Source organism: Oryzias latipes, chromosome 12 (assembly GCF_053564925.1).
Source record: "Oryzias latipes strain Hd-rR chromosome 12, Olatipes_Hd-rR_3.1".
Lineage (NCBI taxonomy): Eukaryota > Metazoa > Chordata > Actinopteri > Beloniformes > Adrianichthyidae > Oryzias > Oryzias latipes.
In genome coordinates this window covers 31,740,917-31,755,005 of record NC_136248.1, presented here as the reverse complement: position 1 = coordinate 31,755,005, position 14,089 = coordinate 31,740,917, and the positions used below count along the sequence as shown (strand labels likewise).

The 14,089-nt window shown below is 48.5% G+C and overlaps 1 protein-coding gene across 3 annotated transcripts in view; it reads right to left on the bottom strand.

Moving 5' to 3' along the window:
• The window catches only part of ttc28 (tetratricopeptide repeat domain 28), a 111,493-nt gene that overhangs the window by 27,011 nt on the left and 70,393 nt on the right, over positions 1 to 14,089 (bottom strand). For all 3 annotated transcript variants that reach the window (XM_023960667.2, XM_023960669.2, XM_023960670.2), the window contains 7 exons: positions 6,554 to 6,750; positions 6,333 to 6,486; positions 6,086 to 6,257; positions 5,760 to 5,928; positions 5,533 to 5,693; positions 4,804 to 5,292; positions 4,516 to 4,708 (listed from right to left, as the gene is read on the bottom strand). In XM_023960667.2, coding sequence (XP_023816435.1) covers positions 4,516 to 4,708; positions 4,804 to 5,292; positions 5,533 to 5,693; positions 5,760 to 5,928; positions 6,086 to 6,257; positions 6,333 to 6,486; positions 6,554 to 6,750 — 1,535 coding nt within the window. The remainder of the gene's footprint in view (positions 1 to 4,515; positions 4,709 to 4,803; positions 5,293 to 5,532; positions 5,694 to 5,759; positions 5,929 to 6,085; positions 6,258 to 6,332; positions 6,487 to 6,553; positions 6,751 to 14,089) is intronic.

The window sequence follows — 14,089 nt, the reverse complement described above, 5'->3', positions numbered from 1 at the left end:
GAAGGAATCATTGAAAATAGGTAGTTAATTTTTGGGAGAATCATCATTTTTATGGCTGCAACTCTCCCGATTAGAGAAATGGGTAGAGTTTTCCATCTAGTGAGATCAGCCTCGGTTGTTTTAAGTAGTTGGGTGTGGTTTAGCTTGAGTAGATCAGAAAGCCTAGAGGAGATATTTATACCTAAGTACTTTATGTTGCCTGTTTGTAATTTTAATAGATGACGGATTTAGATAATTGCAATTAATTGGTAAAATTGTGCTTTTAGACCAGTTTATGGAGTATTCTGAAACTGAGGAAAATCTATTAATTAGGGAGATGATTTGATTGTGAATTAGGAGTAAATAGTAAAACATCATCTGCATAAAGACTTATTTTGTGTTCTAAATTTTTGGTTTGAATGCCTTCAATGTCTCGACTTTGCCTAATAGCAGCAGCTAGAGGTTCAATAAATAGTGCAAATAAAGACGGAGATAGTGGACAGCCTTGTCTGGTTCCTCTTTGTAAATTAAAGCTTGGAGATGTTTGATCATTTGTTCTGATACGAGCATTAGGAGAGGCATATAGTATTTTAATCCAGTTAATAAATGATTTTCCAAAGCCAAATTTGTTCAGGGTGGCTATTAAAAATTTCCAGTTGACCCGATCAAATGCCTTTTCTGCGTCCAGTGACAAAATGGTTGCTTCTCGGTTGTTGATGGTTGTATAATCTATGAGGTTGATTAATCTGCGCATGTTGGTAGATGAATGTCTACCCTTTATAAAACCTGTTTGGTCAGGATGTATTAGAGAGGGGACTACCTTCTCCAGCCTTCCCGCCAAAGCTTTGCAGATTATTTTAAGATCTGCATTAATCAGCGATATGGGTCGATAGCTGGATGGTGATGTGGGATCTTTCCCAGGTTTCAGAAGTAAAATTATATTAGCAGAATTCATATTTGGAGGTAGATAATTGTTGTCCTTAATTTCTATTGTCATTCTGAGAAAAATGGGAGCTAAGATTTGCCAAAACTCTTTATAAAATTCTGCTGGGAAGCCGTCTGGTCCTGGGGCTTTTTTACTAGGCATGTTGGTTAATGCTTTATGTAGCTCTTCTTTAGTAAAAGGGGACTCCAGGGCTGTGATTTGTTCCTCTGTTGGTCTAGGCAAATCTATGCTATTGAGAAAACTGTTGATGTCATTGTCAGAGGGATTAATTTGGGATGAGTAGAGAGATTGGTAAAAGTTTTTAAAAACTGAATTTATTGCAGCTGGATCATGTGTTGCATTTCCTGTTAGGTCTATGACTGATGAAATAGTTGTCTTCTCTTTGTTTATTTTGAGTTGATTTGCCAAATATTTCCCAGATTTATTACTGTGATCAAACCTCTCCAAGCGTAGTCTCTGTAATAAAAACTGTGTTCTTTGATTAGTTATTTCATTTAATTCAATTCTTACTTTCCTTATTTGTTGTAGAGTTTGTTCATCCGGAGAGTTGCTGTAGGTTTCCTCTAACAGTCTGATTTTTTGCTCTAAATCCACTAGTTTAGAGTTTTCTTTTCTTTTTTTGTGGGATGAGAAGGCGATTATTTTTCCTCTCATGACTGCTTTCCCGGCCTCCCATAAAAGGCACGAGGAAATACCTGGGTGGTCATTATTTTGAAGATATGAGGACCATTCTTTAGCAAGAAAATCTATAAAGTTAGGGTCTCTGAGCAACGATGTATTGAACCTCCAGCTCCTTAATGAAGGTGGTGATGTTTTGTTTTTAAGAGTCAGGGAAACTGGTGCGTGGTCGCTGATAGTAATGGGGTGGATCTGTGCTTCCGTAGCTATGCTCAACAAGGAGCTGTTAACCAAGAAATAATCTAGCCTGGAGTATGATTGATGAACTGTGGAGAAAAAGGTATAAGTTCTTTTCGTGGGGTGGAATAAACGCCAAACATCACAAAGACCAAAATCCTCCATGTACTGTTTAACAGTGTTTGTGGATTGCCAGATTCTAAGATTTCCTGTGTTATTTAGCCTATCCATCTCTGGATCTAAACACATGTTGAGGTCACCTGCAATGATTAGCGATTTGTCTGTATGTTCAGATAGCGCAGAGAAGAAGGAATGAAAGAATTTAGGGTCATCTACATTGGGGGCGTACACATTAGCTAAACACAGCTGCATATTTTGAGTGGAAAGAGTGACTATTATAAATCTTCCTTCTGGGTCTATGACTGTACTAGTTTCTGTGAATTTAATTTCCCTATTTATCATAATTGTTACTCCTCTCTGTCTAGAATTATAACAGGCTGAATATACGTTGGGAAAATCTGCTGTGGCGAGAATATTCACTGAGGAACTAGACATATGAGTTTCTTGAAGAAACGCAAAATCAGTTTTGAGATCTTTTAATTTGCTCATTACTTTCAGTCTCTTCTCTCTGGTTCCAGCTCCGTGCACATTCCAAGTAACTAACCTTAGGGTGGACATGCTGCTGTTGAGGTGAATGCTAGAAACTGTATGTTGTTGATGGAGGCAAAAATGAGTATATATGTACACATAATTGTGTGCTTGATGTTGCTATGAGGCTTAATGTGTGCTGTACAGTGCATGTGATGTAATGCTGGACATCCTGAGTGTCTGAGTGTGTTGTGCAGATCAGTACTATTGTAGAGTGGCTGGGTTATGTGGCAGCTTAGGTGAGGGGGAGGGAATAGTGTGTGAAAAAAGAAAAAAGGGAAAGGAGTGCAGAGGGGGGGATAAATAAGGAAACAGGGAGGGTAGAAACAGAACAAACCTATCATAAACAGGCTTGAAGCTGCTGAGGAGACTGGTGGTGATTTTACCTAAAGTGGAAAACCTTTATGCCCCGTGAGTTATGCCCAGTGTGTCACATATAAGCATAAACTAACACCTGTGCAGAGAGTGTAAAGGGTGTGGATACATCCATGATTTAGAATAGCCAGGGAGGGACGTTTGGGTCGCAGTGGAGCTGTCCATTCACATAGAGTCGGTCCACAGATATGACAGCGCGGGCCCCTTCGCTCAGAAATTTCTTCCTGATGGGGAACAGGATCCTTCGGCGCTCCAAGATTTCTTTGGGGAACTGATCATCCATCCTGAAGTCGGTTCCCCGGAGCTCCCTGCCACGGCGCCTCACCTCTTCCTTCTCCTTGTGAAGGACAAACTTGGCCACGATGGGTCTGGGCCTGCGGTTCCCAGGTCTCACTGCTCCCATGCGATGCACACGGTGAAAGTTTATGGTTTTAACTTTTTCCTCTGGAAGCTTTAGCTGGCTTTGAATAAAGTTTTTAATTTTTTCCTCGGCGTTTTCTTCTGGTGTTTCTGGTATTCCCATGACCACCAGGTTATCTCTCATGGATCTTGATTGAAGATCCAGAATGGACTCCTTGATCTTCTTATTTTCTTCAGAGAGTTGGCTCATTCCATCAGTGATGGACTTTACCGACTCCCTCAGCGCTGAATTCTCCGCGGTCAGGGTTTCCACTTGTTTTTGGGAAAATTCTAGAGCATCCTTGATCTCTTGAAATTCCCGGTGAAGAACTTCCAGGGGGGAAAGACGGCTGTCGAAGCTGGATAGTTTGGCATCAATGCTAAGAAGCATATCCCACGCGTTAGATTCAAACTCCGTCTTCGGTGGAGAAGCTCCCGGTGATTCTTCGGGTCGGCTCCGCTTGGTGGGGGCGGCTGTCCAGATCCTCCTCGCTGCTGCAGCTCTCCAGGACGTTCGGAGTTTACTTTGGAAAAAAATCGGGGAGGGGAATGGCACTGGGACGGTGTATTTATCCAAAAAAAGAAGAAAAAGAGAGAAAAAAGATATTCCGCTGGCTTGTTTGTTGTTTTAGTTTCCCAGGATTAAATCATCTTATTTTCCACCAGGTCTCGAGCCGGTCCGCGTCACAGCGTCATGCTAACCCCCCTCCGCCAGCATAAAAACATTTGAACACAAAAGGAAACCACCACGGGCTTGCATGATCAGCCACGTTCCTGTTTTGATTTCACCAAAAATGTACGGTGGCCCAGAAGGGTCACAACACAACACATTAACTCACAACGGAAGTAAAGTTGCAATGGAAGTGCTTTTATTCTAAAATTTCCACTGGGCTGAGCTGCTAACTACCTAACAGAAAGTGACGTCACAGTGAGCTGCTACTGTGTTTTCAATCATGTTTTAAGTTTTTTTTTTTTTACATTTACACATTTTTCTGTTTGATTTTTTTTCAAGTTAACAGTGTTTTTATTTATTTATACAGCGCCTTTTCCTTCCCTTCATTCTGATTTGACCCCATTCTATCCTGTCAATCAGAGAGCGGCGCCACGAACCAGAAGCTTTCTACAAATCAGGTAGGACACCGTTAATGTTTTCAGCTGTCTGTCTTAAACGTTCCCCTCAGCAGTCAGGACCTGCACGGCACTGGAAGAGCGTCCTGCGTTTGCAGAGGGGCTGACAAACCCCTGCATGTTCCTAAATCTGCCCCTTTGGGGCATTCCCGCAGCTCCCGTGCGTCGACTGCCCCCGGACTCACCCCGGCTGAGCGTGCGATGTTGAGCTGATGCTCCAGACAGGACAGGGCCTGCTCGTAGTTTCCCAGCTGGCTGTGTAAGGTCCCCAGCTCCCCGTAGGCCTGGGCCTTGCCCCCTCCTTCCCCCCCAAGCTCGTGGGCCACCACTAGGCGCTTTTCCAGGCACACCAGCGCCTGCTGGAGGCTGCCCGCGGACCTATGGGAAATAAGAAGAGGCTTTTTTTAACTGTTGCTCAGAAAAGCCACTTCTGAGTGAAATAAACAAGCAGCAAAGATTCCTGAGCGGCTCACCTATGAGCTCTGCCGAGTCCCCTGTAGGCCTTCTCCTGGTCTTGGACGCGGTTGAGGCTCTGAGCCACCGTCAGGTACTTCTCGTAGTTCTTGATGGCCTCCTCGTAGTCTCCCAGAGCGTCATAGCAGTCGGCCAGGTTCCCGAAGGCCCGCCCCCTGTCCAGCAGGCCCTCGGCTCCACTCAGCTGCTGCAGCATGGCCAGCTGCTGCTCAAAGTATCCTATGGCCTCCTCCAAGACGCCCATGTTCATCTTGGTGATGCCCATGTTCCCGTGGACCTGGGCCTCCAGAGCGGGGTCCCTAAGTCCCTGTGCCAGGCCCAGCTGGGTCTCATAGCACTGGAAGGCCGTGGCATAGTCCCCCAGCCCCATGTGGACGGCCGCCAGGTGACCGAGGGCCCGGCACTCGCCCTGCTGATCGCCCAGATCCTTCCGGATGGTCAGCTCCTGACTGTGGAAGGACAAGGCCGAGTCCAACTGACGGAGCAGCCTGAGGGAGGGAGGAGTCACCAAACCAAAAGACATCAGATCAAACTACAGCAGAGCATTCCTGGAGTTTCCATTCTTTGGTTCCGTCTGAACAGAAGAACCAGACACAGCTTCCCAGAACAATTCAGAACAAGATGAAGCCCACAATCTGTTCTCCATTTACCCGGCGACTGCCTGCTGCTGCTGCTGAAACCATTACTGACATTTAGGCGACGGCTACTTCTGGTTGGTTCTCCCTCACCTGTGAGCTGATCCAAGCGCCAAGAAGGCGTCGCCCTCCATCCTCCGACTGCCGGCTTTCTGAGCCAGAGTCAGCTGCTGCTGATAAAACTTCACCGCTCCCGGCAGATCGCCCCGACACACACAAACATCCCCGAGGTTCCCGAGCGCTCGGAAAACCGCCTGAAACACAAAGAGCATGAGTCCCGCCGCACAGCAGCGCACCGTGAAGGACAGAAGATCAGGAACCTGTGTGTGGTCCAAGGCCTGAGCAGCAGACAGCAGGGATCTCTGACACTCCTCAGCTTTGCTGAACTCTCCCAGGGCCTTGTAGGCCAGACCCAGGTTACAGTAAGCTGTGGCTTGAGCTAGTTTGTCCTGAAGGTCTTTAGCCAAAGCCAAGTCCTGCTGATAATACCTAAGAACAAAAGAAGCAAACTCTGATCACAAACCACCAGAAATACACTTTTCGGTGCAAAAACAGGTTTGCAGGTTCTCCCACTTAGAATCTCTCTTTTGATTTGATGCTGCAGAAATGCTACTATTATGGGATGTATGGGGCCACCTCCTCTGACCTGACGGCATCTCTGTACTGTCCCAGACAGTAGTGAGCATAGCCCAGGTTGTGACAAACTTTTCCTTCTCCTTCCAGGTCCTGCAGGTCTGGAGCCAGAGCCAGGTACTGCTGGAAGTAAGGCAGAGCCTGAGCGTACTCCCCCCTCCAGCTGTGGAAGTTCCCCAGGTTCACTGCAGGAGGTCAGAGGAGCAACGTTTGGGATCCGGTAGCTCAGAAACCGTTGTGAGCGGCGTCTGCCCGCTCACCTAAAGCCCTGGCTTCACTCTGAGTGTCCCGCATGTGGCGTGAGATGCTCAGGTGTTGGAGGTAGTGCTGCAGCGCTCGGTCGTGGGCGCCCAGCGCCTGGAAGGCCACGGCGAGGTTCCCATGCGTGGACGCCTGTGACGAGCGATCGTTCACCTGCAGCACAGAGACATGTGACACCTCAGATTTTTACGCAGACACCACGAAAGGTTCAGGAGTGTACCTCTAAGGAGATCTGCAGCTCCTGCCGGTGGTACTGCACCGCCTGCTCGTGCATGCCCAGAGCGTGATAGGCGTTCCCCATGTTCCCATAGGCCCGCCCCTGAGCGGCGTAGTCTCCCAGCTCCTGAGCGAAGGCCAGGTGAGCCTTGTGGAGCTTCAGTGCCGCGTTGTAGTCGCCCTTCATCTGATGGATGATTCCTGACGTGTAGGGAAGAAAACAAAGTTTAAAACATTTCTCTGGGTCTGGATGATGTGAAAATGCTCTGGAGAAAACGCAACAGAAAAGCAGCAAAGACACTTTTTATGTGTCTATAGTAGCTGGTTTTAAGGGGGCGGAGACCAGACAGAACCTCGCTTTTTCAAATCCATATGACAGATTCTTGCTTTCGAGTTGTGAGGCCAAGCTGATGGAGTTTAATGAGTTTAAATGGGGGAGGTTAAAAATTGATTTTCGGAGCAAAAAGTCCAATAAATGAAACAACAAATAAGACAATTTTCTATTAAGCAGCATGGTTTTGATGATTTGCATTAATTGTGTTTTTTTAGTCTTTTAGCGATAAATAAAGAAATGAAACACCAGCCCAAAACACACAACGATTTTTGTGTGATTTATGTTAATTTGCATGTTTGTTTGTTTTTTACCCATAATCCCTTAAAGTAAACAAATAAAACAATGAGGCAGCGTCCCTTCAGATGGCGCCCTCCACCAGGGTGGGACATTGTTTTTTTCCAGCCTTATTTTTTCAAACTTGCAGATGTATTTGTATCTCTATGCACATGTCATTTTTGCTGTTGCCATGACAACAGATATGTATCCCACGTTGCACAGACTTCTTTATAAAGGTTTCTGAGGAAATCTGGTGCTTTTGAACTAAGGATTGTTTTTCAGAGATGTTCCTTAAAGAATGCTCCTCCTGATCTATTCCCAGTTTTCCTCATTAGCCTAAAGCTTTTCCGTCAGCTGTCTCTATGTTACAGCTCTCAGTTTTCCACTATTTTCTGAGACCTGTTGCTGCAATCAAATGCTGCTCAAGTTAGCCGCCGTTCGTTGAACATTTTGGAAACTGAAGCTTTGATTCAGACGGATGCAAGTTTCTCTTCTTTGATGTTTAAGGGTAAATGGGAGAGTGTGCGGCGAGCTCGGGGAAGGTTTTTCAATCACTAATGGTGTCAAGTGAAGTAACAGGTGAGAAGAAGGAAAGAGACAGAAGGAGGTGAGATTATTTGAAGAGCTGCAGGATGGCGGTGAGATAATGATCCTCACAGCTCAGATTTCAAGAACCTCTAGTAATCAGCTGGAGTCTCTGCAGGCTGAAAGATTCCCACCATGACCTGGGAGATGCAAATCTACCAAACGTACTCATGTGAAAGTAAACACTCACGGTGCTCAGACCTGTGGAAACGCATGAGTGGAGACCGGTAAATAATTTAAGAGCTCAACAAATCTAATAATATCTGCCGCCGAGGCTCCTCTGGTTTTCAGAACGCCACATGCAGAGATCTGAGTCTTGGTCCAGGGAGACCAAACTGGAAAACTTTGGCCCCGAGGGCCACGCCACACTTTTACTGGGATGAAAAACCTTCTTAGGAGTCAACAATCCAGTTTTTAGAGACAACCCCAGAAAAGTTAGGAGTTAAAAACCAAATGTTGGAGCCAGAAGGTGGAGAGCTCTATATTTAGATTTTCTATTTTACAAAAAATGCAGCATTTCTTTACTTTTACTTCTAATCACAATTCACACAATTACTTGCCAAGACCAGGATTGCATCATTTAACACAAAATTCTTGTGTTTGATTAAGCTTCTAGTTAGCCTTTTTATTCATTTAGGCATTAAAACTATCTGGTCGGGTTTAGGACTTTGGTTAGTTTTATTTGTCAAAACAAATAAAAGGCAACAAATAGACACAATTTTTACCCTAAAGTACAATAGATTTGTATCATGCAAATGTTTTGTAGACTTAAAAAAAGAATGATGGTATATATTTTAAGTTCACTTTAAAACACGAGCTAAGTAAGATGGACACCGATTTACTTGACTTGTGATCAGACACTGATCCACTTGAATGTGGTCTGACTCTGGTCTGCTTCTCCTGAGACAGATTTTGCACAGATTTTTTGGAAGTGGCTTTCCTGAACGCGCGTTTCCGAGGGTGGAGTGAATGTTGGGAATAATTATAAATTCATGCTATGTTGGCTTGCAGAGGTGGTCCGGAACTTGGAACAGGTTAGAGGTGTGATTCTCCAAAGCAATGATGTCAAATGTTCAAAAAGCTTCGGCGTAAAACACAGCCTAAACCAAACTGAAACGACATCTGGCTCTACTGAAAATCACTTTCAGCTGCATAACTTCTATTTTCTTCTCCCACAAACTCCTCTTCTCACATTTCATGGTGGGCGGAGCTGACTTTGAGTAGGCATTTTACAGGAGCATTAAAATCAATATTTCCTCTCAGGTGGTCAACAGGTTTCAGGTACCAAATCAATTGTACATTTATTACATTTAGACTCAAGTGAATGAGATTAAAATGAAAGTTAAACCCAACAAAAGCAGCTAAAGAAGTAATGACTCAAAAAATGACACTGGATCTTCAAAGACAGCAGCTCCATGTATTATTACTAAGTATTTAAACTGCAGCAGAAATCTGGCAGAAAAAAATCCTGAAGTCTCATTTCCAGGTCCTGCTGGGACCTGAAGCTGATCTTGGCCAGAAAAGCTGTGATTAAGATTTAAACAGAAGCATCACAAAGAAGTTTCTGAACCGGGTCCAACCTGTCCAAGTTTTGGACCCAATGGTGCTGATCTGCAAAAAACACAAGTCACATAGAAGGAAGAGAAGAGCAGCCAGAAGAGGATGAAACTGGGGGGCACTGAGGGAATGGTGCTTCCATTTTTCTATTTCCATTTCTTTACTTCTCCTTTTTATAAAACAACGTAAACAAAAGATCTTCCAGAGGTTTTTTATACAAGGGAACCTTGTCTACATATATGATGTATCTAAGGGTTTGGGCTACTTGGCAGTGGCTCCTCCTTCCTTGTTTTGGCTTACAGCTCTGTGCCCCCCCCCCCTCAGTTTTAATTGCACATCAGATATGCAGAGCCCTATTGGGGGGGTCTTCTCAGTGCCCTCCCCACCGTTTCTAGCGTTCCCTTTTTACGACACATACCCTCACACACATCCACTATAGGAGGGTGGTGTCTTAGATCTTTGTCCCCTACCCCATGGAGCTGGAGTGGTGCCGTCCCTTGGGCATTTGTTTTCTGGGCCGGTGGTCCTCTCTCCACGTGGGGAGGGGGATCCCTGAGACCTTAGGGTTTCCATGAGCCAGGGATCACATCATATCTGTTTCTGGGGGTGTCTGGGTCCGTGTGGTGCTGGTTCCGGTCCTTGCCTTGGCTTTCTGGGATTCCAACCTTTTCCCTCATCAAGGGACTCTGGTTGGCTAATGTGGTGAACTTGGACCAACCAGGAGGGGAGTCCGCCTGCCTCTCTCTGCTGGACTTTCTGCAGGGAGGGCTGGTGGTTGCCTGGGGTGTGACGAGGCTGTTTCTTAGGTGTGCTCTGGTTGGTGTCATGGGTCAGTGAGGGTTGGTCAGGACTCTCGGATAGTGATAGGACCCCTTCCAGGGCTGAAAGGGACTCTTGGGTCGGTGGGGTCTTCTGCTGGACACAGTAGGGGGTTGTGCTCTGGTTGTGCTGGGGTTTGCGCTCCAACTCGGGTCTGTGATCAGAGTCTTCACCCCCTTTTTTCCTTTCTTGCACCCTTGCCCCCTATGTCTACTCTCTCCCTCTCTTTTCTGCCCAAAAAGAAGTGCACACATAAAATGACCATAAATAAGGTTAGCCTCAAATACAAAGGAGGTTTATACTATCATACTCCTCGTGTGTCAGAAGCTGCATAACCCCCTGCTGTAACAGCAACATCTGTCCACTAGAGGGCCTCAGCTCTGATCTCCTTGCTCAGCTGTTCGACAGAACAAGTTAGAAAAAAGAAGAAAAGAAATGAGGAACCAAAGAAGGAGAGGAGGGCACAAAAGGATGGAATGAGTCAAGGGAAAAAGCAAGGGGGGGGCTGTCAAGTCAGCAGCAAAAGAGCCGTTATCATCCATAAATGATGAGTTGAATCATTGATCTGAAGCACAGAGTGAAGCTCATCTGTCATGAGACGACTTCAGCCGAAGCCTGTGAGCCAAGCGTCAAAGCGTCTGCTGAGAGCTTCACACGGAGAAGAATATAACTGTTACTGAAGACCGCGGCGAAGTGAGACGGAGAGCGGGAAAAAAAAACCTGAACAATGTCAGACGGCTGAAATCAATATTATAATATTATTAGACATAAAGAACGACACAGTTCACCAGAAAAACTTCCCATCAACTCATCTGACCAATCGCCTGCCTCACGGCCCCTCTGGGCATTCTGGGTAGTGTTGTCGTTTCACATTATGGTATTGTTTTGTTCAGGGACAAATCTTTGTGTTGTCCAAAAATATGGGAATTTCCACCTCAAACTGAGAGGCTGTCAATTTTCTGAGATCTCTGAAACACAGTTTTTTTTTTTTTTTTTTTTTTTAACTTGTCCTGTCCAACAGCTAGGCAAACAGATGAGAGCTGAGGGCCTCTTGTGTTGGACATATTTTATTTTAACAAGAGGGGTTATTCATCTTCAGACAAACCAAAGGTATGTCTGAATAAACCCCTTTTGTAATTGAGGCCAAAATTTATTAATTTCAATCATGTTTGAAAATCTTTGGTGTTGGACCGGACGGAAAAGGAAAGAGGGGAAGAAGAGAGAGGGACGTTAGAGAGAGGGGGGGGTAGGAGGGTGATAATAGGAGGGGAAGGGGGGTAAGACCATGAAGCAGCATAGAGCAGACAGGTTTACTGGTTGTTTATCGTTACGGTACGGTTCAAATGTAGTACAAAAAGGGCGGGGCCTGTTCACACACACTCAAATATTATCAACACACCTGCTAGCCGCAAAAATGTCCACATGTCAACATGCACACAAAACAGATAGTGTTCACGAACGCATACCTATGCCTTTAAACCAACTAGTGTGAAATCTTTCATTCATTCAATCATGCAAACTATTAGTGCAAAGGTGAGCTAACACCTGTGCTCAGGTGAGTGTTTATGTTCTTCTAAAATGGATGGTGGAATGTGAAAAGAAGGAGGAGGAGCGCCCAGCCACCCCCACACCCATACCCCCGCCGCAGCAGCAGCGGCAGCCGGAATTCCCCCAACGCCACACGGGAACAGGCAGGGAACAACCGCCCCCCGGGCGACCAAGACCGCCACCCAGGCCAGGGCCAGCCGGACCGCCGCGAGGCCCCCAGAGCCAGAGAGCAGGGACGCGCAGAGGGAAAGAGAGCGCCGCCCCAGCCCAGCCAGGAAAGCAGCCCCCCGCCGCGCCGGAAGAGCCCAACGCAGGGCCCCACCGGAGAGGGACGCTCACAGCCCCAGACGAGCACCCCACCACCACCCAGGAGTTCCGGGCATCCCCCCGCCCCGACCCCAGGTACGAACCAGGACCCCCCAAGGGAGACCCGCTCCGCACTCCAGGCAGCCACTCACCCGGCCCACGGTTGGTCCAGGTAGGAGCAAGGCAGGGGCCCGCCGCCCCCGCCCAGGAGGGGGGAACCCCGGGGAAAAAAGGGCGGCCCACAAGGGATGTTATAAATATGGCCCGACCAGGCTCGGCCATGTTGGAAGTTTGGCGGGGCCCAGCGCCCAGGGGCAAGGACCAGGACCCACCCCCCAGGGACACGAACACCCCCGGCTCAGGTGTAATATGAACCCCCCCACCGTGCGGAGAGAGCACCGCCGGGCCCAGGGAGCCGGCACCCAAGGGACACGGCCGCCATCGCCAAGGGGCCCGCACCCCCCACCAGGGAAGGGGTAGGGGACAGATGGACCCAGGTCCCACCTTCCTTGTAAAATGTGTGTGCGTGTATGGGTGTTTGAGAGGGTGTTTGTGTGCATGTGTGTGTGTTTATGTTTGAATGTATATATTGAAGGGGGAGGGGTGTGTGTACTAAGGGGGGTGCAGTTAAAATTGGCGAGTAGGGCACTAAGGGGACATCTCCTGATTACTCACAGTGATGTCCCCTCACCCTCCACACCAAGGGGCCCTAAATGTCTAAGGTGCGGTTAAAATTGGCGGGTAGGGTGCCAGGAGGACATCTGCTGCTTGCTTGCAGTGATGTCCAAGCACCCCCCCTACCAAGGACCCTACATGTCTAAGGTGCAAATAAAACCGAAAGAGGGGGGGCCCACTCCATACGGCAACCATAGGAGGGGGGCCACTCCCAAGTAGCCCCCCCCCAAGGCGCATCGCAGGCTAGACCCCCCACCCCCTCACCCTAATATGAGGTTATATAAGGAAGGGGGTAAGTTGGGGACAGCTGGTAGACTGTCCCCCGGTGGTCAAACAGCCGTCCCCCAGCCCACCCCCAGCAAAGGGGCCAGGGCCACCCAGCCCAGGGGCCCACCCCCGGAGGCGCCGACACCCCAGGCCCGGCACCACCCACCCCACACAGAGAGAGAGGAGCCAGAAAGCGTCGCCCCCCCCCGGAGCAAGCCCAGGCCCCCACCCCCAGACGCCGGCCCTAGAAGAGCTCTGGTCAGGCCTCGACGGGACCGAGGAGGCCAACCGGCCGAGGCAACCACTGATTGCCTCAGCGGAGACCCCGACCCGCTAGCCCCCCCGACCCGTACTAATAATGGGCCCCCCCTCCCCCCCAGAACGCCCCCCCACAGGACAGGGCCGACAAGCCCCCCACCCCACCCCACCCCAGACCCCGCAGCCGAAGCGGGTGACACCCAGAGCGACCGGGGGCCCCGAGAGGGTTGTCCCGTCCCGCCCCAGAGCCAGGGAAGGGCCGATCCCAGCCCCAGGTGCAGATGGGCAGCCCATCCGGCGCCGCTGGGCCCCCCCCACCCGAGCAGGGCCCCCCGCCAACCCCCCCCAGCACAGGCAAAGGGACCACCCCCCCAAGCCAAGCCAGACCACCACCCCACCCCCCCACCACGCACCCCCACACCCAAGCCCAGAGGACCACGCAGCGCCCCAGCCCGCCCCACCCAGGCACCGGACCCGACCCCCCGACCAACGGAGCCCCCCACCGCCCCCGCCAGGCACCGGAAGCCCCGACCCCCACCCCAAACCACAGCAGAAGGGCAAGGAGCAGCGACGACCAAGCCCCCCACCCCCTAAGTCATGGAGTCAACCACAGGAGACCAGAGAGACTGAATTCTTTCAAAGTTACTTGAGCTTTGGGCTGACATTTTTTCCAAGCTGATATGATCAAACAGCAGATTTCTGTGTTGACTTATGTTTATATTTTTCTTGTTTTTCCAATTTATTAAAATAGTTTTTTTGGCAATACAAAGAGTTATGAAAATGATAGAAGCTAATCCTTCTTCTATATCGATGGCACTCATGTCACCAAGCACACAAAGTGACGGTGAGGCAGTGATTGAAACAATAAGCCAGACTGATAAATCGGCACATACCTGCTGCCAGAGAGCCTGGACA